We start from the raw sequence: 23,314 nt of genomic DNA, 5'->3' as shown, positions 1-23,314 counted from the left end.
ACCTTCCCTGACCTGCTTGGGTATGTCCTACTGCCCTGTGTCCTGTCAAAATGTGTCCCAAAACATATCCTACTCTTGTGTACATGTGTCCCATCAACCTGTGTACGTCCTTCCCCTTGTATCCTATTGTCCTGTGACCTTTTGTGACCTTTCCTGACCTACTAACCTTAATCCTGTAACCTTATATTTAATGCCCTAACTGTGTGTATGTGTGTGTGTGTGTGTAAGCCTATGACCAATATGTCCTCTCCCCTGTGACATTCTTTGACCTCTCCTCGGCCCCCATTAACTGGCTTCACATATAGTTTTCGTTAATATAGTTAATTATTGGTGTTTCTTGGCAATTGCCATGGGTTAGATATCGGTAAATACGATGGTGTGAGTACGACATTCTGGCATTGGTGGCGGCCGCAGGAGACACCGTGCCAGATTGTCGTACTCATCCTCTTATCTCCCAATTTTCGACACAAAAAACTGTCTCCTCCACCCCCGATAACTGCCTTCACATATATTTATCGTTAATATGATTAATTATTGGTGTCTCTTGGCAATTGTTATGGGTCAGAAACCGGTAAATACGATGGTTTGAGTACGATATTCTGGCATTGGTGGGCTGCCCCTGGGCTGGAGGAAGGGGCGCCGGGCAGTGACCGTCACCTCCTCGTCATCGTGACTTGTAAAAAGCTTCTCCATGGCTCTCCCTTCGCTGGTGTGTTCCGGGGCGCTCAGGAGGATCGCCTGCCTCCTCAGGACACCCCGGCTGGCGGCAACGGTGTCCCCGGCGCCTACGAGAGTGCTGTTCTCCGCCTCCGCCGCCGCCAAGGCCCAGAAGGAGTGGTAAGGAAGGCCGCCCCTTTACTTACTCTTCCCTGTTAGTCCGCCGCAACTTCGAAACTAACCACGGGCCGTTCTATACTCTTATTGTGATTCCCACTCAGAATTACTCCACGTCACTCCAAGCTATTCTTACATAACCTAACCCAACCTATCCTGCCCTGTTCGGTAAATGGCAATGCGACCCTTTACTCTTACTGTAATTCCCACTCAGAATTACTCCACGTCACCCCAAGCAATTCTTACATAACCTAACCCAACCTATCCTGCCCTGTTTGGTAAATGTCTGGCAATGCGACCCTTTACTCTTACTGTAATTCCCACTCAGAATTATTCCACGTCACTCCAAGCAATTCTTACATAACCTAACCCAACCTATCCTGCCCTGTTCGGTAAATGTCTGGCAATGCGACCCTATACTCTTATTGTGATTCCCACTCAGAATTACTCCACGTCATTCCAAGCTGTTCTTACATAACCTAACCCAACCTATCCTGCCCTGTTTGGTAAATGTCTGGCAATGCGACCCTATACTCTTATTGTGATTCTCACTCAGAATTATTCCACGTCACTCCAAGCTATTCTTACATAACCTAACCCAACCTATCCTGCCCTGTTCGGTAAATACTGGCAATGCGACCCTATACTCTTATTTTGATTCCCACTCAGAATTATTCCACGTCACTCCAAGCAATTCTTACATAACCTAACCCAACCTATCTTGCCCTGCTCGGTTAATGTCTGGCAATGCGACCCTATACTCTTATTGTGATTCCCACTCAGAATTACTCCACGTCACTCCAAGCTATTCTTACATAACCTAACCCAACCTATCCTGCCCTGTTTGGTAAATGTCTGGCAATGCGACCCTATACTCTTATTGTGATTCCCACTCAGAATTATTCCACGTCACTCCAAGCTGTTCTTACATAACCTAACCCAACCTATCCTGCCCTGTTCAAGAGTAGGCGGCACATACCCGTAACTCGCCTACCCCATGTGTACGCATTAGGCAATATGAGGTAGGTAATTGTGGAGATTCACTTCGCGCCTCCAAAATACGATATTACGCCTCCATGTCATACTTAAAGGACGAAATATATTTTTTAGGTAATTGTGGAGATTCACTTCGCGCCTCCAAAATACGATATTACGCCTCCATGTTATACTTAAGGGACAAAATATATGTCCCTTAGGTAATTGTGGAGATTTATTACGCGCCTCCAAAATACGATATTATGCCTCCATATTATACTTAAGGGACGAAATATATGTCATTTAGGTAATTGTGGAGATTCACTTCGCGCCTCCAAAATACGATATTACGCCTCCATGTTATACTTAAGGGACGAAATATATGTCATTTAGGTAATTGTGGAGATTCACTTCGCGCCTCCAAAATACGATATTACGCCTCCATGTTATACTTAAGGGACGAAATATATGTCTATTATGCCTCCATATTATACTTAAGGGACGAAATATTTGTCAGTTAGGTAATTGTGGAGATTCACTTCGCGCCTCCAAAATACGATATTACGCCTCCATGTTATACTTAAGGGACGGAATATATGTCAGTTAGGTAATTGTGGAGATTCACTTCGCGCCTCCAAAATACGATATTATGCCTCCATATTATACTTAAGGGACGAAATATATGTCCCTTAGGTAATTGTGGAGATTCATTACGCGCCTCCAAAATACGATATTATGCCTCCATATTATACTTAAAGGACGAAATACATGTCCCTTAACCATAATATGAAGGCGGAAAAAATTAAAAGTAAAGAAAAAGTGGTAAAGGTATTGAAAAGGCATATTATACATACGTGTGCTTTGTTTTGGTGGCGGCAGCGGCGGCTCCTGCTCCTGCAGTATTGGGAGGTGAGCAGTGTTGCCAACGATCCAGTTAGTGATGGTACGCTAGGTTAGCGGTGGTACATTTAGTTAGCGATTAGCCCACGCTTGTGAGACCAGGTCCACCATGCGTGTTTTTTAATTTTTTTTTAGAACATGCATCTCTACCCAAAGGTTTTTGTGAAGGTTTGGGCCGGGTATAGTATTAGGTAAAGGTGCATGTTCTAAAAAAAAAAACCAGGCGTGGTAGACCTGGTCTCACATGCGTGGGCTAATCGCTAACTAAGTATACCAACGCTAACCTAGCGTACCATCATTAACTGGATCGTTGGCAACACTGCTCACCTCCCAGTACTGCAAGAGCAAGAGCCGTCGCCGCCAGACCCTGCCATCAAAACAAAGCACGCTTATGTATAATGCGTTTTTCCACCTTCATTTTATGGTTAAGGGACACGTATTTAGTCCCTTAACTATACAGTACCCTCTCGAGTTTCGCGCTTGCTTCATTCCGAAGGTATGGCGCCAAACTCGAGGACAGCGAAACTCTAGGTATTGAAATCCATGTATTGGTTCCGACCCATGGAAAATAACTACTTTTTTTTTTTTTTTTTTTTTTTTACTTTATTCCCTTATCACAATTTTTTAGACTTTATTCCCTTGTTATCTCAAAATATGTACCTTGGTAATAGGCAGGAAATTGGATGTGAGAACAGGTCATTTTTAAGCCGCAGTTGAAGGCAGCTGCCTTACAATCCACAGCGCGCATTTATGGTGGACAGCAGAATGACTAATTTCATCAGGGAGATATTTCTCGCAACACCGGCCAGTGTTGACCTTCTTTTGACCTGTAACACTTTGTATCACTTCTTATATAGGTCCTCCTCCTCCACACTTTTATGCTTCACAACATGCACTTAGGGCAGCTTTCACAGTCATTTTGTTTGCTTTGATCGTTACCAATGGCGGCGATCGCCGCTATAGCATTTCCACGTGAAACTGGCCGATAGGGTAGTGGTGGCTGCGGGGTTAGCCTAGCCCCGCACTTATCACACACCCTCAACATCTCTCGCTTCGTCTGCAGCCGTCACTACCCCATCAGCCAGTTTCATGTGAAATACTAAGCGGCGACAACGTTGCCAGATTGTCGTACTCAGCCGATTATATTTCCTGACATCTTACCCCTAACCTGTCTTCTGGGCTGCAATAACGAAACTCATTTATAGTTATCATTGAAAGAGTTAGATCCTGATGTTTCTTGGCAATAGTTAGGCGTCAGAAACCGGTAAATACTATGCCCCGAGTACAACAATCTGGCAACGGTGAGCAGCGATCGGCGCCATTGGTAATGATCAAAACAAACAAAGTGACAGTGAAAGTGGCCCTTATAGTTACTTAACAGTGCGCACTTATACACTTCACCCTGAACTTAGGTGTCATGTCAAAGGAGCGCGAAACTCATGGCGGTAATGCGCGAAACTCGTGATGATAAGAATTTAGGACAACAGTACCCTCTCGAGTTTCGCGCTATCCGAGTTTCACGGTTAGTCCTAAATTCTTACCATCCCGACTTTCGCGCATTATCACCCCGAGTTTCGCGCTGCTTTGACACGTACGGGTCACGTCTACTTACCATCGGTGTCATGCACGCTACCTTTAAAGGTAGTATCACACTGGAAGTTTTCCTCCAAACATTGTGGCTATTGAGAGAGAGAGAGAGAAAACGGGTCGTTTTGAAGCCGCAGTTGAAGGCGGCTGCCTTACGATTGGCTGCCAGTTCTGAAAACACACTTGTGATTTGCTTGGAGTCCGATGAGGTCATCGCCGACGCTCACCGTATCAGCGGCTTCACTGCTTTAAGGTGGTGTCACGTACAATGGCCGTTTTCACTCACATGAACCAAACCTCCTAGCTCCTGGCAAGAAGAGAGCAGTTGTCTTGAACACTGCTCTCTTCTTGCCATTGGGTATGTTTGGTTTGTATGAACCACTCACCAAATAAGTTCTAACACACTTGGAAATGGGAAACCCTTTTCTGTTTGTGAGAAACATCTGCCATGGTTCATGATGAGTCTGGTGTGTGCGTGCGTGTGTGGGTGTGTCTTTGTTGTTACTCGATCCACGTGTTTATGTGGTCGGAGTCTAGATGGGTGGGTTGGCCGCTCATGCGCAATGGTGACAATGAAAACTGGCACGGAGGACCCACAGCACGCCACACCCACAACAGCTTCTTCCTGCCATTTAACTGATGCAGCAAGTCCATAACCTGGGTAATGGCAGCACAAGCCGTGGCAGCCCTTACTTTAGCAGGCGCCGCAGCCATGTCGATACCGGGCAAGTGCTTTGTTTATGTTGTGGATGTGGATACGGGCAGCCGACCTTGGCCGTGTGTGACGCACACCCGGAAAAGTTTGATTTGCTGGTTGCCCAAGCTGCCGCCAACGCGGTGGGAAGAAAAGGGCCCAGTGTGACACCAGGTTACGGACAACTGACAACTCGCTCCTGGATGGGTGCATGGGCGTTGCCAGTACCCACAACGGTGAGAGGAAAACGGCCAGTGTGACACTGCCCCAAGGCAGCGAGGCCACTGACCGGGTGAGTGCCGGCGATGACGTCATCGGACTTCCAGCGAATCACAAGCATGTTTTCAGAGCTCAGCCAATCGTAAGGCTTCATCTGTGGCTTTAAAACGACCCGTTCTCTCTTCCTGTTTTCTTCCTTTTACCAAGGTACGTATTTCGAGATAACAAAGGAGTAAAGGAGGAAAAAAAGTGAGCTCCGGGGGGCAGCATGAGCCAATTATAATGGCGCCACTATAAACAGTTGCCTTTGTCATGACGGGCTCGGGGCCGACCATCAGGCCCAGATGGGTAGTCTACTGGTGCCATAGCCCACATGTAAAAATATATATATATATATATATATATATATATATATATATATATATATATATACAGGTAACTCTCGATTTACGCGAGTATTGTGTCCTTTAAGAGGTCGTGTAAATCAAAAACAGTGTAAATCAAACAAGAGGTAGGTTTCTATCAAAAAATAAATATTCACTTCATTCAGTGGAGAGAGAGAGAGAGAGAGAGAGAGAGAGAGAGAGAGAGAGAGAGAGTATCCATATCACCGAGATATCCACTCAGGCAGTCTCAGCCTCACTTGTGTGAGGAAGCATTGAGGGACACCATGAGCGACTGGCTAGTATTGCTACCGGTACTGATGCAGTCCGGTACCGGTAACTTACCGTATAGCTGGTACCGTTAGTACCGGTACTGGTACCAGTTCCTGCCCACCCTATTGTTGAGTAGCGTGGCAGCGTGGGTACTGTATTGTTGTTCAAGTGGCGCGCGGGAAGAACTGAGCTCAGCTGTGTGGCCGTGTGAGTCCAGTTGCGTGAGACATCTGGTGGACACTCCATAAAATATCGCGTATAAGTGGAAAAAACGTGTAAATTAAACATTTATTTGGAACTTGGACCCCGCGTTATTTTAAAAACGCGTAAACCAAACTCGCGTAAATCGAGTTACCTGTATGTATATGTGTATATATATATATATATATATATATATATATATATATATATATATATATATATATATATATATATATATATATATATATATATATATATATATATATATATATATATATATATATATATATATAATTCGAGTTGGAATAGATAAGCGCTTTTTCAGTGTTTTCAATACCTCGAGTTTAGTGCTATACCTTCGGAACGAAGTGAGCGTGAAACTCGAGAGGGTACTGTAAGCGCTAAACTCGAGCATCGCGAAACTCGAGAGGGTACTGTATAAAGTGGTGACAGTTGTTGTGTCATCAGGAGCAAGGAGAGGTTGGATAATTGAAAATCTAATATTATTCTGGAATTTTTGGGTTGTTCAGGTCTCTGGAAAAATTAGTACATAATGTTTTGACATTGTTAATCTTTGCTGAAGGTAATAATCTACTCTTCATCTAAACAGATTTTCACTGTTCTTTGTCCTGAAAAGAACATTGAGTAGTCCCGGAGGACTAGTTGATTGTTGCAGGAGCCTGGAAAGGTCTCATATTGTATAGGAACCCTGTCTATAGCCACACACTTTGTATTTTTTCTCTTAGCTATTTTATAAGTTAAATGTCAGGATTCTTAAAATGGTCCAAGATACCGTAATGTAAAATTGAAAGTTTCACAGAATATCTCCCAGTCAAAATTTAATGAATCATTCCTATATATATGAATATGAGAACTGATTTACTGATCTTTTTTAGGATTGAGGTGACCTACAAGAAAGCTGACGGCACGACCTTCAGCGTACAGGGCAAGGAAGGGGACAACCTTCTTGATGTTGCCATTAACAATGACCTCGACCTCGACGGCTTTGGTAAATATACTTATATTTTTGTAAGTTAAAAGTGGTGTGTGATTTTAGCCCTGCATTGCACTGGTTTGTTTTGTTTATAGCATCTGCGGTGCTGTGGTTAGCGTCCCTGACTATGAATCTGCAGGCCTGGGTTCAAATCCCGCCCCGGGCAGTCAGTGTGCAGCCCACCCAGTTGTTTATCCTTCTTTTTGGGATGGCCTGTAAATGGGTACCTGGGGAAACCTGGGGAAGGTAAGCTGTGGTAACCCGGATGTCACACTGTACCTGTGTCGGGTTAAGGGTTCCCTCCCACCACAGGCGCCAACGTGACGGAGATGAGCACAGCTGTGGTGTCTTGCCTGGTCATTGTTTGTCTTTATATTTGCTGGGATAATTATGTGGCTGTCATCATTGAGGCTCATACTTAACCCATACAGTTTTTAGTACGTACATACACATACCTCTTAGGGAAGTGTTAGGTACGTATATATACGCAAGCTCTTTTGAGGGCTTATATGCCCTTTATTTTTGTTTGTATATCCAACATTGTTCACTGATAGTAAAGAGGAATAATTTGACAAGTCTTCATATTTTTAAATGGATGTTAAAGGGCCTTTCTGTACATTTGTCCGCATTCCAACCATAATCATTATACAAGAAGGTAAGTTACTTTCTTCTAGGTAATTACTCCTTGATTCTATAGTCAGTAAGACATGTGGAATTGTAAATTATGGTTCAGAGTAATCGGAAATGAAAACTTATCGTCGGAAGCTTCATAGTGTTTTGTTGAACTTTGAGAACCGGTTGTAGTACAGACGGCCTTGAAGCGAGCGGTGTTGCCTGATGCGCATCTTATCATTTTCTTGTACTTACAATTCCTGTTTATTTTCTAAGGTTTTTGTGATGTAAAGAAGTACTTATACATTACTCATGCTTTAGGGTTGTGAGAAGTGTTTCTAATGGAAAGAATATAGGCTCTAAAAAAAATTTAGGATAAATTTCCCTTTCCTGGTATGACATCGTTAGCTCTGAGACGGAGAAAAATTAGAGGTTGAACATTGTAGGGTTCCATTCCTCACATATAAATAATATATATATATCAAATAATTTGTAATTTTTTTTACAATTTAAGGGGCAAGTAAAAAAAAAAAAAAAAGGAAAAAGTGCAACCTGGCATGACCCCTATCGATGACGCAAGACGACACTGTACGGGTTAAGATGTCACTCACCCATAGGAATGATGCAAGATGTCATTTCTTACAAATTGTTATACATGCAGAGTAAAGGTGGTTTGGACATGTAAAGAGAGCATGGGAGAATACAGTGCTGGGAGCTGTGGAGAGATTAGAGGTAGAAGGAAGGAGACCAGTTGGTAGACCTAGGAAAATGTGGAGAAGGTGTATACAGGAAGACTTGGCAGTGATGGGATTGGATGAACATCAGGCAGAAGACAGAGTAGAATGGAGGAGAGCCATAAAGCGTCCAACCGCTCAGGAAGAGTGAAAACGGGCGGTAAACAAAATGATGATGAGGCAGAGTAAAAATTGTCAGGCAACACACAGACATACATGCAGAGGGACCTGGAGTGGAGTAGTGCATGGCAGATGGAATTCAACCTTGGGAAATGTAAGAGTTTGGCAGGAGTGGTAGAAGATGTGAATATGATTATAAGATGGGAAGTGAGATAATATGCAGAGGAATGGAAGAAAAAGATTTGGGAGTGATTATCTCAGAACATGCCACCGAACAAACACATCAACAGGATAACGGGACAAACTATGAATTTGCTGAGGAACATAAGGACGGCATTTGTGTATTTGGGCGAAGAGATGATGAAGAAAATAATAATATAATAATAGTTACAATGATAAGGCCAAGGTTGGAGTATGCAGCAGTGGTCTGGTCTCCTCACGAAAAAAAGAACATAAGAAAGCTGGAAAGAGTACAGAGAGTGGCAACTAAGATGGTACCGGAACTTAGGGATTGGACTTACGAGGAGAGACTCAATAGCATGGGGCTCACAATCCTGGAGAGAAGAAGAGAAAGAGGAGACCTGATAGCGGTGTACAGGGTGGCGTGCGGGGTGGAGAATCTGGACAGAGAGGACCTGTGTGTGTGTAGCGAGAGAGAAACGAGAGGACATGGAAAGAAGTTGAGGGCGACCACGTGTAGGCGAGATGTGAAAAAGTTTAGCTTCCCAAACAGAAGCATTGAGCTATGGAATGGACTGGAGGAGGAGTTGATTTGTGCAAGAAACATTCATGATTTTAAGGAAAAGTTGGATAAGAGAGGATATGGAGACGGGACAGCGCGAGTGTAGCTCTTTTCCCGTATGTCACAACTAGGTAAACACACACTCAAAAAAGGTACAGAATTATGGAAAGTGAAGGGGTCGATGCCTGTTTGTTATAAGGAACAGGCTGATGCTGAATGGCTGGCCAGCTGGACCAACACCCCGGCAGCCCTCAGCACCAGCCAGCCTCTTGTGGGAAGGTAGAGTCAGCCAGGAGGGAACAGAGTAGTTATAAGCGAGAGTGGATGAAAATAATATAGAATGAGAGCATAGCAGGGGAAGATAAGACATGTAAAGGGGCTATTACACTGGGCAAATTTTCCGTGGATCTGAAGTCAGACCACGATTTCCGCTGGGGTAGTTCTCATTTGTTTGTTATTGCTGCTGATGGTGATGGTGAGTAATACTGTCGTCCTTTGGTGAAATCTACCGTAGCTTTGGAAGATCGTGGACACGTCAGAAAACCATGGAAATATGAGAACCACTGAAGATCCATGGAAAATTTGCCCAGTGTAAAAGCCCCTTAAGGCAAAGCAGCTGCAACACTCAATAACTAGGATTTATTATCGTGGTTTGACTGAAGATCCATGGAAAATTTGCCCAGTGTAAAAGCCCCTTAAGGCAAAGCAGCTGCAACACTCAATAACTAGGATTTATTATAAATTAATTCCTGGCTTCAAGAACTGGCAGTGTTGTTTGTTCAAGATTTTAATATACTTCCTTCAGTAATCTGGACTGTTAGGGTTTTGCAGAAACTTAAACCAGTGAAATTTGGATGTATGATTTATTGTTATTGATATTTCTGACACAAGAATACAATCAGCCAGTGGGGACATACACTGGGGGTGGGTGGGGTGGTCGCCTCGCCCACCCTTTTGACACCACAGAATACAGAACACAGAATACATATAATTTTGACTCCATTGCAGTCGGTATATGAAACTGAATTGCTATTTGATCTTCTTGCAGGTGCGTGTGAGGGGACCTTGGCCTGCTCCACGTGTCATTTGATCTTCAAGAAGGAGGACTTTGACAACATAGAGGAAATATGCACAGATGAAGAGCTGGACATGCTGGACCTGGCGTATGGCCTCACAGACACGTAAGTATTCATAGTATTGTGATTCATCAGCGACTTGTAACACTGGAGAATACAGGTAACCAGCCTGACTTTTCTAGAACGGGCCTCATAGCCTGACAAGCCTATTGATGTTCTTAGACATATTTAAGAAAACTGTCCCATTTATAAGACTGTGTTGTATTGGCTTCCATGTGGAATGCTCAGCTTCATGTTGCTATTGAATCATTATTTGTGGAGCTACATTATTGCTGACAAAGTATAAGTCTGGAAAAAATGAATACAAACAATAATTGGCCAATATTTAGTTTACAGTCATGAACCTGCTGCCACTTCAATCACAAAACTGCTCCCATTATTTTTATTTTCAGTGTATTCTTATAAAGGATTTGCTTGTAAGTAGTAAAAAAGGCTGCATAAAGTAAAGCACTGATTTTGAATTGTAATTTGGATACATGTATTCTCTAGTCTCAGTATGTATGGTAATGTGAAGTAGAAATTCATTGAACAAATATACAAGGACAGTACCTAGATAAGATGTTTATATTTAGAAAAAGTTGAAGTACAGTAGTGTGTTATCTTTATGGAGATAAGGGTTGGCAGTCTCTTTCCCATAACCATCACAGTCTTTTCTTATTTCTTTGTCTGTACTTATGAGTAATATTAAGACTGGCCATTCTGTATCCTTTATGGCAGCTGAGTCTGTTGCGATCACCTTTCTGTTCTTGGCACATTTTCCTCTTTTGAAATGACAGGCAGAGTACATGGATGGACCCACTTGTGAAGTCCTGAGATAGTGTAACCATGTGTTGGGAGCATGGTGAAGTTGTTCCTTTATATCTTTCTCTTCTCTTGATTGGACTGGAGATATTGTGGGCACAGCACCCACTTGTGGTTGGCCTGGAATGCACGGTTGCCAGATTATTGTACTCAGAGCCGCGTATTTACCGGTTTCTGGCCCATAACTGTTGTCAAGAAACACCAATAATCAACCATTTAAATGATAACCATATATGAAGGCAGTATTTGGGCGTTGAAAGCAGTTTTGGGGTCGGAAATCGGCAAACATAAGAGGCAGAGTACGACAACCTGGCAATGTTGCTGGAATGAGGTGCTGGGTGGTGGGATGGTCATTGCCAGGACTGTCACTGGGTTATTGGTCTGTTGTTTGTAAGCAGGACCTGTTGTGATCTACTTGTGGCCAAAATCCATGATATTTTGTAGGTGGGTCATGCTACCCCTCCATAGTTGTGGATTTTTCAGTGTTGGTGACCACTTGCCCAATATTCATGTAGTATAGTAAGAATATTTAAATTGCTTCTTTACAAGATTGAAAAATACAAAATGTAGTTGATACTAAAGCTCCATTCAGCATGAAATTAAACTGAATAACTGCTGTAGTCCAATATATATGTACATCTCTCAGCATAACAGGGCATGAGCACCACATTCTGACATACCTAACACCTTGTCATAAAAATTCTTGCAGTAATTAGCACTGTTGAACTTAGCTGCATAAACTTATTGTATTGCACTGTACAGACCATTGCAACACTCTCCACTCCAGTTCAGTCAGAGTAATGAGATTATAATGTTTTTTTAAATTGTAAGATATATTAAATTGCTTCCTCATATACATCATTCATTGTAAGAATGAATAATTTTCTCCAATATATTTTAACTTGGTATGAAATATTTCAAAACTATTTATTTTCATAAAGTACATAATTACTGAGCAAAGAAAAAAAAATCATGAGGTTTGAGTAATTTGATACAGAAATGTAACTGCTGATGTAAAATGGGAATTAGATAAGTACTATTAATTAAGTACTAGTAAGATTTGCAGACAACCTTCCCTAAGTTTATTATAGCTAACCACTTCCTGAGTGTAGTGAAGAGCCTTGAGTCTGGCACCAAGAAAATGGATTATCCAAAATGGGAGTTAGATAAGTACTAGTAAGATATGCAGACAACCTTCCCTTAGTCTTTTATAGCTAAACATTTCCTGAGTGTAGAGAAGAGCCTTGAGTCTGACACCAAGAAAACTGAATATCCAAACCTTAGGCCCAGTCTGTTGGAAATGCAAGTAAAGAAATGATGAAATACAAGTGAAATGTGTTCAGTCTTGTGCTTGATAAATCAATATAACTATTACAGTTTTGCCTCCAGTAAAATTTGTATACACCTGATTCCTTTATAAAGAATTTTGCCTAGTTCAGTGTCCTTAGCTCGTATGACTTGCTTCCCTGAGACACCAAACTTATTCTCAGATCTTATTTAAAACTTCATGCTCATATCTGACCTCCAGATCTGTTATTTCTCCACTTGGGGAAGGAAACATCCTACTTGCTCTGGTTCAGAGGTGTTTACTTGCATAACTTGGATGACCCTAAGATTGATACAACTCTGGTTAGGTTATAGAAACGTCAACATATTTTTAAAACGCTATCCTTCATGATAAAAAAAAGGAGCAAGTAGAAAGGCTTTGATAGTTTTGGTGGCTAAATATCTCCAGTTCTGTAACTTAAACATTTGTTTCTATATATAGAACAAAATCTGCATATTTCATTACTTTGTTAGTAATAAGCAATCTTCATTTTATTTTAGGAAACTGTGCATCTCACTGGCCGGATGCGGCTTCTTGGGAGTGTACCTCATTGGAGCTATTGACTGTTTGAATTCCTTCTCTCCAAGCTTGTTACATAATGCTACTTTTTATGGAGCCTCTGCAGGGGCCTTGCTTGGTGCTTGTATTGTCTGTGGTGTGCCCCTTAATGTTGTGAGGTCAGGCTTCCTTCAGACTGCTACTGAGGCCAGGAAGTGGGCAATGGGTGTATTTACTCCTGGCTTTAATTTCGCAGAACACCTCAATGTTGGGTTTGATACATTACCTTCGGATGCTCATCTCAGAGCAAGTGGCCGCCTCCACGTGTCAATGACTCGCATGAGGGACATGACTAACGTAATGGTTTCTGAATGGGATTCCCGAGAAGACTTGATTCAGACACTTCGTTGCTCTTGCTTCATTGTGGGCTTCTCTGGGATGCGGCCGCCAATGTTTAACAATGACTGGTACATAGATGGCGGATACACAAACCGGCAGCCACTTGACAATACTCAGATAATTTCCATTAGTCCATACAGTGGTTGTGCCCTCATTTCTCCCAGAGGGAAGAAAGGCACTGGAAATGTAAAGTGGGCCAACATGGAGATGTATGCTACTTATGATAATTTTGAACGCCTCTATAGGAGTTTGATGCCTCCTCCCCCATATATACTGAACCAGTATTATTACTCTGGTTACCAGGATGCCTTACATTTTCTAAGGAAATGCAAAAATTTTAAAATGCTTAAGTAGTAGTAGTATAGGAAAGCTCCTTGAAGTCTAAAGGCTGTTTGCATTGGCACAATGGTACATTTCCTACAGTGTTTTTATTTGAAAAGTCCAAAATGCTTAATTACTGATCGCATTTGTTTCTCTGTGGAAAAATAATACTGAAAAGTACTGTATAGAGGACTCAGTTTTTACACATTGGCAAAATATTGTGGGTACCAAGTTACTCTTGTAGCTCAAATGTGATGTTTCAATTTTTTTTCTTTTTTCTATTTGTAAGCATCACTATTCTGGGGGTGATGAGGCTGTAATGGCTACTGAACCTGTCCTGACTTGTATAAAATGTACTTTATGGTGATTTTACTCACCCGTAGAAATGATTGAGTTAACTTAACTTACAGTGTTTTTATTTGAAAAGTCCAAAATGCTTAATTTGATGATCATTTTTCTCATTGGCAAAATATTGTGGGTACCAAGTTACTCTACTAATACCAGTTGGTAGACCTAGGAAAATGTGGAGAAGGTGTATACAGGAAGACTTGGTGTTGGTGGGATTGGATGAGCATCGGGCAACAGACAGAGTAGAATGGAGGAGAGCCATGAAGCATCCAACCACTCAGGAAGAGTGAAAATGGATGTTAAACAAAATGATGATGATGATGATGAATAGCTGATGAAAATGAGGAGAAGGCCTAGGAGGAGTGGTGTGGGCAGGTATTAAAAATGGAGGAGGGAAAGAATTGTGGGACTAAGTTGTATGGATTTAGATTCAAAAGCCGTAGGCAAGAATTAGTTTACTAATAGTGGTGGGTGAATGGAACAGGCTTGGCAGTCGTGGGGTGAGTGCCAGTGCGATAGATATCTTCAAGGAAAGGTTAGATAAATTCATGGATGGGGAGGATAGGGGATGAGAGATGTGGTTAGCTTTACAGGAGCTGCCTTGTATAGGCCTGGACTCTTGCAGACTCCTTATGTTAAATTAAAAAAGAGAAATGTGAGAGGAAATAGATGCTTGCAGAATGGAGAGAGGTGATGAGGGGGGTTATTGCTACAAGAAAGACGATAAAGGAGGTGCGTAAGAAACAATGTCAATGATGGAAGAGTTAGGGTACTTTTTATTTATTTTTTTATTTTTTTTATATTTTTTTTACGTTGCTGCCTATTGCACCGGTAGGCATCTTCCCGGTGGGGCCTGATGGTCGGCCCAAGGCTTCTTCCAGGTGGGGCCTGATGGTTGGTCCAGCCCGTTCTGGCGCAGGCGAGTGTTTATAGTGGCGCCATCACTGCATGCGGTTTGCTGGGAGGGTAGAGGGTAGCGGGTTGCCTAGCGGGTCAGCGGCAAGAACAAACACATGCTATCTAATACGAGTGGGTAAGCTTGGAGGGAACCCGCTACCCGCGTCCGGTATGCCCACTCGTATTAGATAGCACGTGTCTGTTCTTGCCTCTGACCCGCTAGGCAACCCGCGTGCAGTGTGGCTGCACCCTAAGGGAGGGAGAGATGAAGTATCAGAACGGGAGTAAAAATAAACGTAGGGTGGCCATATCCACAGGGGAAGGTGGAGAGGGGTGACTTAACAAGTGCTACAGAACTTAAATAGGAAAGCCTCAGGCATTACTTTTTATTTATTTACTTATTTAATTATTTCTACAACAAAGGAGACGGCTCAAGGGCAACAAAAAGTGTAGAAAAAAATGCCTGCTGCTCACCACTCCCATAATAGACGGAAGTAAAAACTGGCCAAAAGAGAGGTCAATTTTGGGTGGAGAGGTGTCTTGATACACTGCTTCACTTGTCAAAGGAGCTCAGAAAGTTGAAGATGGATAAAGTGTGACTGAGATGAGGAGGCCTGGCAGGGGTAAGATCAGGAGTGGAGGGTACATCTATTGGCCTGGCCTGAGCAACGGTACCTCTGTTTTGGGGTTAGTAGCTATAGGCATCTTCAGCCAACTGCACCAATTTGTCATGTATAATGCAAGTGAGGCTGTAACACACTTTGGGCTTTATGTCTCTTGTTGCTTTGTGTCTCGTTTTGAGATGTGGAAAACTAAATTGAAGGTATTCAATGCTGAACTTGACTCCATATTAGATCAGTGCTCCCTCGAGATGCACTCATTGACGTGGGTTATTTTAAAGTCTCCCTCTCATGTTAGTGTTATAAAAACAGCAGATGGTTGAATCATGTCAGACATTGATGGGCAAAGGGTTCGTTGGGCTGCGTACTTTGAGCAGCTGAACAAGGCGGACTCTTTGCGTGGGCAGCTCCTAACCATTAGGTTCTAAATAGTGGATGGTGACCCACCCACTGGCAAAACCTCACCCTCTCTTGATGAGGTTAGAGAGGCTGTGGCAAGGTTAAGCTAGTGTTTGTAACATCATTATGGGGCTGCTCAAAGCTGGAGGTGTAGCAGTGTCCATGAGGTGCATGCAATCCTGAATGGAAGAGTGGGCTGCTCATTCCTATCTGCAAAGGGAAAGGGGACTGTCAGGATTGCAACAACTACTGTGGTGTTAAGGCGGACACACACTATACGATGTGGCCTGTCCGGTGGCTGAAAGTGGGCGGAGCCTCGTCAACCGGATGAAGCATACACATTATGAGGCGGCCTCATGGAATACCAGGCGGCGGCCGTCACTCTGAACCCCACCGCCGCAGCGACGACAACAACACAAAACATAATTTATGTTCCACAAACATGGATGTTCCTTGTACACATCAATAAAACAGATCCAAAAGTCTATATTTATCCAGACGTCAGACATCGTGGAGCATAGATAATGTGTACACCACGGCTGTCAGCATCGCTCTGAGATAATTCCTGCCTCAAGGCCGCGCCACAAGGTGACACACACTGTGAGGCGGCGGGCCGTGCCAGATGGAATTTCAAACATAAACAGAAGGCCATCCAGCTGTGTCGTGAGGCCGCACCACACAAATTACACCCGCACACACTGCCTTAAGGCCTCTAGCTCCGCCCACTTTCCGGCCACCGGACAGGCCGCATCGTATAGTGTGTCTGCCTTTACACTACACAAGTGTGTCAGACAAAGTGCTTATCCATCTATTGCTCATGTGGATTCATAGCCAACTGCAGAGACCTGAGTAGTCTGGGTTCATGCCTGAAAGTCAAGAACTGACTGTATCCTAGCGGTTTGTGTACTGACGGAGCACCGACATTTGTTATGATAGGGAATGCTTGCAGCTTATGTTAATTCTGATGCTCCCATTGGTTGATTACTTACTATACTGTGATATGTATCTATGTAAGTAAAATGTATTCAGGATATTTCCCCCATCACTTATTTCTCTTATGGTGCTCATCATGTCATAAGTCTTTACTTTCAGTAGGTATGTTATTTTTCAAAGCTGATGTATTATTCTTGGATGGTTGTAAGGCTACTTCGGAAACTTGTTGTAAGAAATAATATCCTTAGGATAAGCTTATTTAACTTTTCCCTGGAGTGTGAGGTAATTGCTTATTTGAAAGTTGTTGCTGTCTGACTCGCCATTGCCAATATATTTTGGTATAAATGCATAGTACTCAAGTTATAACAGTTTCTGGTCTTAAACTTGTTAGCTGATGCCTCTAGTCTTTTAAAATTCTTAATGAAGCACTGATGTGAACTGCTTTACATTGGAAGGAAACAAATAAATGATTCAGTAAATCTTGCTCTTACAGAACAAATACTCTTAAGGAGTTGTGGCTAGGTGTTAAGTCCAGTGAGTCATACTTGAAAACAAAGAGGAATTCTGCTTAAGACTTGCCTGCATGTTCTAGGGGTGTGTGTCTCACTTTCTCTGGCTCTGGCTTCCTGGGAGTGTACCAGCTAGGGGCTCTTGAGTGTCTTCATCGCCACATGCCCAAACTCATTAAGAATGCCAGTGCAGCAGGAGCCTCTGCTGGGTCCCTTCTTGCAGCTTGTGTGGTGTGTGGTGTTCCATTAGGAACAATCAAGTCGAGTTTCATTGAGACTGCTGTAGCTGCTCAACATTGGCTGATGGGCCCATTCAATCCAAATTTCAATGTTGAAGACTATTTGAAACTAGGCCTTGAAGCACTGCCTCATGATGCCCATTTACATGCTAATGGAAGATTGTTTGTATCTCTTACTAAGGTTGAGAACATGAAAAATGAAATTGTATCTCACTGGGAGTCAAGAGATGAACTCATTCAGTGTTTATTATGTTCTTGCTTCCTTCCTGTATTCTCAGGGTCTAGATTCCCTGTTTTTAGAGGAGAAAAATTCTTGGATGGAGGCTTCACCAACAACCTGCCCACTACTCAAAGTCCCTCAATTACCATAAGTCCATTTGAGGCTCTCGTGGACATATGTCCAAAGAGTGTGAATAAAAAGCCTCGGTTTGTGAAGATAGCAAATGAGGATGTTGCTGTAACATTGAGCAATGTTTCAAGGTTTGTGAGTGCCTTGTTTCCCCCCACTGCTGAGGGACTGGAAGACTTGTACCATGCTGGCTATAGAGATGCTTACCATTTTCTGAAGAAAAAAAATCATTAGTGTATTCTTTGAGCTGAGTGGAAACTTGCTTATGTATGGGTCTGAAATAATGGAAGATGGACCACTCATACATTGTGAAAAAAAATGAATGTCTTACATTTGCAAAATGCTAGAAATTATTGGTTTAATCAGTTAAAGGGATATTTTTTTTAAAAAAAATCTTATGCATACAGTATGTTATGCTTATTTATGTGGGGTACTTATGTTTTGTAGTAAGCAGTGAATGAAATGGAATGGTGATTGTTAGTATCTTGGAGTTGAACATTGCTTACATGGTAATTCTAAAACTGAAGCCCATTGGCAGCCCTTCAGTTGTTATAAATGTTCAATAGTTGCATCAGTGCAGTGAACCCCAGACATGGGGACTGTGTGCCAGATGTGTAGATGTGAACACATGTCCCAGTCATTGGCAGATAAGACTTTAACTTTACTGGAGCAGCTGTAAGTGTGGCCTGCTGCTTACCAGAGCTTCAGTTGGCTTAATTTGGTGGGGATGAGATGTTCAGCTGGAGTAAATCATCACACACACACACACACAGTGATGGTGTGATTCTTTGCTCATGGGACTTGTAGTGGATGTGATTGAGAACATATTGTTGAGTCTGGCACATGTGTCTAGGATGTGTTACGTCAACATAGGTCTCATAAAAAAGTGCTGCCCCCAAAACTTTGATTCTGTAACACAAAAATAATATATGTAATGGTTTTAGCTGCCTTGCTAAATTCTTATGTGAACCAGAACAATTCAGATCTTAATCACAAATACAGTGTCAGTCCTTTATATAGTAATTCTAGAATCTTCAGAGCTCAGATTTTGAAGAAATTATATTTTGGGCACAAAGATAATTAGAAATCTTAATCATCAAACACTAAAGTAATTTTTTTAGAAATGTTCCTGCTCTTATTGCTGAGTTCTGGCTCCCAGAGATTCAAGAATGGAGTATAATAATATGGAAGCAAGAAAAGTGTGAGTTACATTTTACTTGACTGCACAGTTGTGTGAAGAAAGGAAGTTTTGATGATTCCTGATTGAGAAGTTCAAGATTTTTGATAGTGTTTGAAGGTAAATCTGTCAGATCTGTTGAGTGGATGACAACCAAACATTGTGTACAGCATTGCTTGGAGCACATGGTGCCTGGCACCTTAACCCCTTCGCTCTGGCGACGCTGACGTCGGCATCCGACAGCGTCACCGTATGGAAAGGGTCACTCCTCTTCTAAACCTCTTAAGAGAAAATGGAAGAGGATGAAGAGGAATTTAGAGGAGGATTGAGAGGTTTAGAAGAGGATTAATCCTCTTCCATTTCCTCTTGACCCTTTCCACACTGTGACGCCGACGTCTGCGTCACGGATGGAAAGGGTTAAAACATAGAGCAATAGAGAAGCTGACATGTTGAATGTAGTGTAAGGTTAATGGTATAGTATTGCACCTTGTACAGTTGTGTTAATTTTATACATACAATTTTGATAAAAAAAATCCTAAGAACATAGCTGTATCATCCTCCTCCATTTGTGAGGTGCCAGTAGTGAGGCCACACTGATGTACTTATTAATGTGTGTGACTATGTGTCCTTGCATGTGAAGCACACCAGGATCTTGCCAATAATGTTTAATTGGTGCCTGGAAAACATAGTTACTAACAAAACCGTTATTTGGGTGACATTAAAAGTTACCTACCCAACCTATTTCTCTCCCCTCCCTACAGATCTCGCTTGGGGTGTCAGGTGTGTCTCAACAAGAAACTGAAGGGCGTTACAGTCCTAATCCCTGAGGGCATAGCAGATGCTCGCGGTGCGTAGTGGTTCTGAGTCCACCACACCCTCCACAGAGTTTTATTGGTTGACATTGTAATATTTAACCTGTTACAAATGTTAACCTTTAGATGGCAGCGGTAATTGTAGCGCAGCTCTCCCCAAAATCAGTCGCCTATATATAGTCACTGCTGACCTTAGGACTGTAGCATAAATATCGTTACTCCGCTTAATGGATGTTTTAACTTTCGTCTATATATAGATTCTACCCCAATCTGGAAGTGTTGTTATATTTCTGCCAGACAAAACTGACTGACTGAATTTTGGACCGTCTCAATATAGTTCCAACGCCGTCTAAGGGTTAAGGACAGATTTATAGTTAAATAGATATTTTATTTTAAAATGAGAAAAAATAGATGAATATATTAAGAGTACTCTCAGTGATATTGACTGTCAGAAATGTAAATAATTTAAGATTTGCATCAGTATTCCAAAGCATACTCTAGAAGAATTTACTGACATCTGATCATGTGTAAGAAAGGCCCATTATCAACAAGACATTTTGAATTTTAACACCTTCTATAATGTGAAATTAGAAATGTAAGGAAGGAGGTAGAACAGCCTTTTTGTGAACTATAATAATGAAATTGGCATAACTCACCATATGGCTTATAAAATATGGGTTAAACCAAATGTAAATCACCTAAGCATGACACTGCCATATAAAAGTCATAGTCAATCTTTGTTTACAATTATAATATACAAAGATAATTACTAGAATTAAGGTTAGTGGTTTGAAAGCTGTGAATATTTACCATTCTCAGGGACATATCACTATAGTCCAACCAATTCAAATAGTCTGTTGAGGTGTTGACTTCCGTGGGTCCTTTCCTCCCCTCTGCTCCTGTCTCTTCCTCTCCTATGTTATCTGTAGCTAACATATGAGAGAAAAAAATAGGTGTTGGGACTGTGTGGCAGAGCAGAGGGGAGGAAAGGACCAACGGAAACCAATGCTTCAACGGACTACAGTCGTCCGTCAAATAGTATGGTTTCCAATAGTACGGTTTCGGTTTTATTCGGATTGTCATGGAAGATTTTTTTTTAGGATTTTTAAATTTCCCGCTCGTCGCACCAAGTAGCCCTGGCATGAGTGGCAACACTGTTCTACCAAAACACCTGCTGAAAGCACCCCAATGCGTTCGATATAGGTGTTCACCTTGAAGAAGAATTCAGATTTAGGAGAAATTACGTTTTGGGATGAGTTACGTTGCCGTAGGGAGAGCATACCACGTGAATGAGAGCAGTGTTCGCTGTATCTATCATCTTGGGTCTTGGCCTTAGTTCGGGAGGTAGTCGTCCCTTTTGGTTCCAACTACAGCCTTTGAAATGGCTTACTCCCCCAGAGACAACACCCTGAAAATCATAGTGAAAAATAAATTCTTGCTGCAGTAACTGCCAGTGCTCCAAGAGTGCTGCAAGAGTGGAGATAAAGGCCGTCCTTTTACTAAGCCTCGTCGTTGTTATTGTAATGGCGTCTCACTCGTAGCAAAATGGCGTATGCTGATCTTCCTGGCGACGTTTAACATGCATTACTAGCTGTCCTGACTGATGAACTCCTTACAACAGAAGATGAAAAGGAAGCTGCAGTGGTTATGGTAGCACAGAGAGGTGAAATGCAATGGAAACGCTTATATGTGTTTGTTTTGGCCGCTATATTTGCTGATGACGTCATCACAGCACGAAGGCAATCCACCTCTCACAGCCGGGAGCCAGCAGACGTGCTGAGTTGGCAACTCGTGCTGCCGCGTCACGTGTCTGAGATCACTCGGGACGTTCTGAGAGTCCTGATTCCCTCTCTCAAATGCAACCCAGGAGTGTTTTTAAGGGGGGCACTAATTTTATACGGATTTTCGAATAGTACGGGGGTCCAGGGTCCCTAACCCCCGTACTGTTTGAGGGACGACTGTATTTGAAATGGTTTGCCTATAAATATATATGCTTGAAACTACCACTTCATGATAACTCTTCATGGCAATACAGAATTTCTTGCATTTCCAGATAAATTACAACCTTGATCGTAAGAAATTTATGCTACTCAAAATGTTGGAGCAATACAGTTTTCCCCACAATTCAGAAACATGCTAACATATCACCAAAAAGGTATACAAACAGTCTAACTAACCATCTATTTTAGACTAGCATATCATTGTCATTTAGTTCGAGTGGGAAAGTGAAATGATGTATGGCAGTAATAGGTACCGATACATGATAACCTGGTAGCTGTGGGGATCATGTTTCTTAACCCATACAGTGTCGTCTTTTGTCATCGATAGGGGTCATGCCAGGTTGCACTTTTTTTAATTTTTTTATTTGCCCTAAAAAAAAAAAAAAAAAAAAAAAAAATATATATATATATATATATATATATATATATATATATATATATATATATATATATATATATATATATATATATATATATAATATATATATATAATCAAATAATTTTTAATTTATTTTACAATTTAAGGGGTAAATAAAAACGTGTGAAGAAAGTGCAACCTGGCATGACCCCTATCAATGACAAAAGACGACACTGTACGGGTTAAGTGGAACATGAGCAGTCTTACTTCCTGGATTATGAGTCAAGAATGAGTAATTTTCTGGTCAGTTCGAACAATTACAGACAAGTATTCAAATAGTTTTCAACTTGATCTGAACATGTCATGGGTGCCCTCTTCTGGCATGCACAAAGGGCAACAGACAGTGCACGTCCATGCTCCCTCACATGTTGTTATGGTTTGCAAGTTACTGATAGTCAAGTCCTGTTATGCTCCTTGTCTTCTGTTGCATGAAACATCTCTCTTTTGACTTATCACAAACTATGTTTTCACATTGTTCATAAATCCTGTAACATGCAAAATGAAGGGGATTCAAGCATCTCTTTGGGATTGCATTTAGATTTTCCTGCAATGGGATTTAATTCTGCAAGAAGCCTTAAAGTCAATGAGTGCATGAGCTGATGATTAAACAAAAGAAAGTGGTTATGCAAGCCAGACTCTCCCCATTGCCAATGACATTTTCACAGTCGTGGCATTTTCTTTACTTTTGGAAGTTTTGGTTGATGTAGTAACAATGTGTATTTCTCGTCAATACATGGTCCTTGGCAAGGCTTCATTTTGTAAAGATAATACAGAGGGAGAAAACAATAAATCTTTAAAAGTTAATTGTTAAGCTGGTAATCTTGAGCAGGTCACAAGTATTATCAAACTTCCATTGTTTATAG

At 41.8% G+C, this 23,314-nt stretch overlaps 1 protein-coding gene across 3 annotated transcripts; it reads left to right on the top strand.

Moving 5' to 3' along the window:
- Positions 1 to 486: 486 nt before the first annotated feature.
- LOC127002939 (adrenodoxin-like) lies at positions 487 to 21,832 on the top strand. 3 transcript variants are annotated; one of them, XM_050869245.1, is made up of 4 exons: positions 487 to 837; positions 6,963 to 7,075; positions 10,317 to 10,449; positions 13,033 to 14,146. In XM_050869245.1, the coding sequence occupies exons 1-4, from the start codon at positions 692 to 694 to the stop codon at positions 13,781 to 13,783; spliced, it is 1,143 nt and encodes a 380-aa protein (XP_050725202.1). In that variant the 5' UTR covers positions 487 to 691; the 3' UTR covers positions 13,784 to 14,146. The 3 variants fall into 3 exon arrangements, with proteins under 3 accessions (XP_050725202.1, XP_050725207.1, XP_050725214.1); XM_050869250.1 differs by lacking the exon at positions 13,033 to 14,146 and adding an exon at positions 17,540 to 19,958 and having other exon boundaries at positions 499 to 837; XM_050869257.1 differs by lacking the exon at positions 13,033 to 14,146 and adding an exon at positions 19,983 to 21,832 and having other exon boundaries at positions 596 to 837.
- Positions 21,833 to 23,314: the final 1,482 nt, after the last annotated feature.

The sequence above is a fragment of the Eriocheir sinensis genome, chromosome 2, assembly GCF_024679095.1.
Source record: "Eriocheir sinensis breed Jianghai 21 chromosome 2, ASM2467909v1, whole genome shotgun sequence".
NCBI lineage: Eukaryota > Metazoa > Arthropoda > Malacostraca > Decapoda > Varunidae > Eriocheir > Eriocheir sinensis.
Note: the sequence above shows the minus strand (reverse complement) of the source record. Positions and strands in the feature narration are given on the sequence as shown.

What these genes read in the sequence shown, in the direction of transcription:
- LOC127002939 (XM_050869245.1), top strand. Translation starts at nt 692, where the DNA reads ATGGCTCTCCCTTCGCTGGTGTGTTCCGGGGCGCTCAGGAGGATCGCC. An exon ending in GCCAAGGCCCAGAAGGAGTG is followed by an intron (nt 838 to 6,962) that starts GTAAGGAAGGCC and finishes GATCTTTTTTAG; the next exon opens with GATTGAGGTGACCTACAAGA. An exon ending in GCGTATGGCCTCACAGACAC is followed by an intron (nt 10,450 to 13,032) that starts GTAAGTATTCAT and finishes ATTTTATTTTAG; the next exon opens with GAAACTGTGCATCTCACTGG.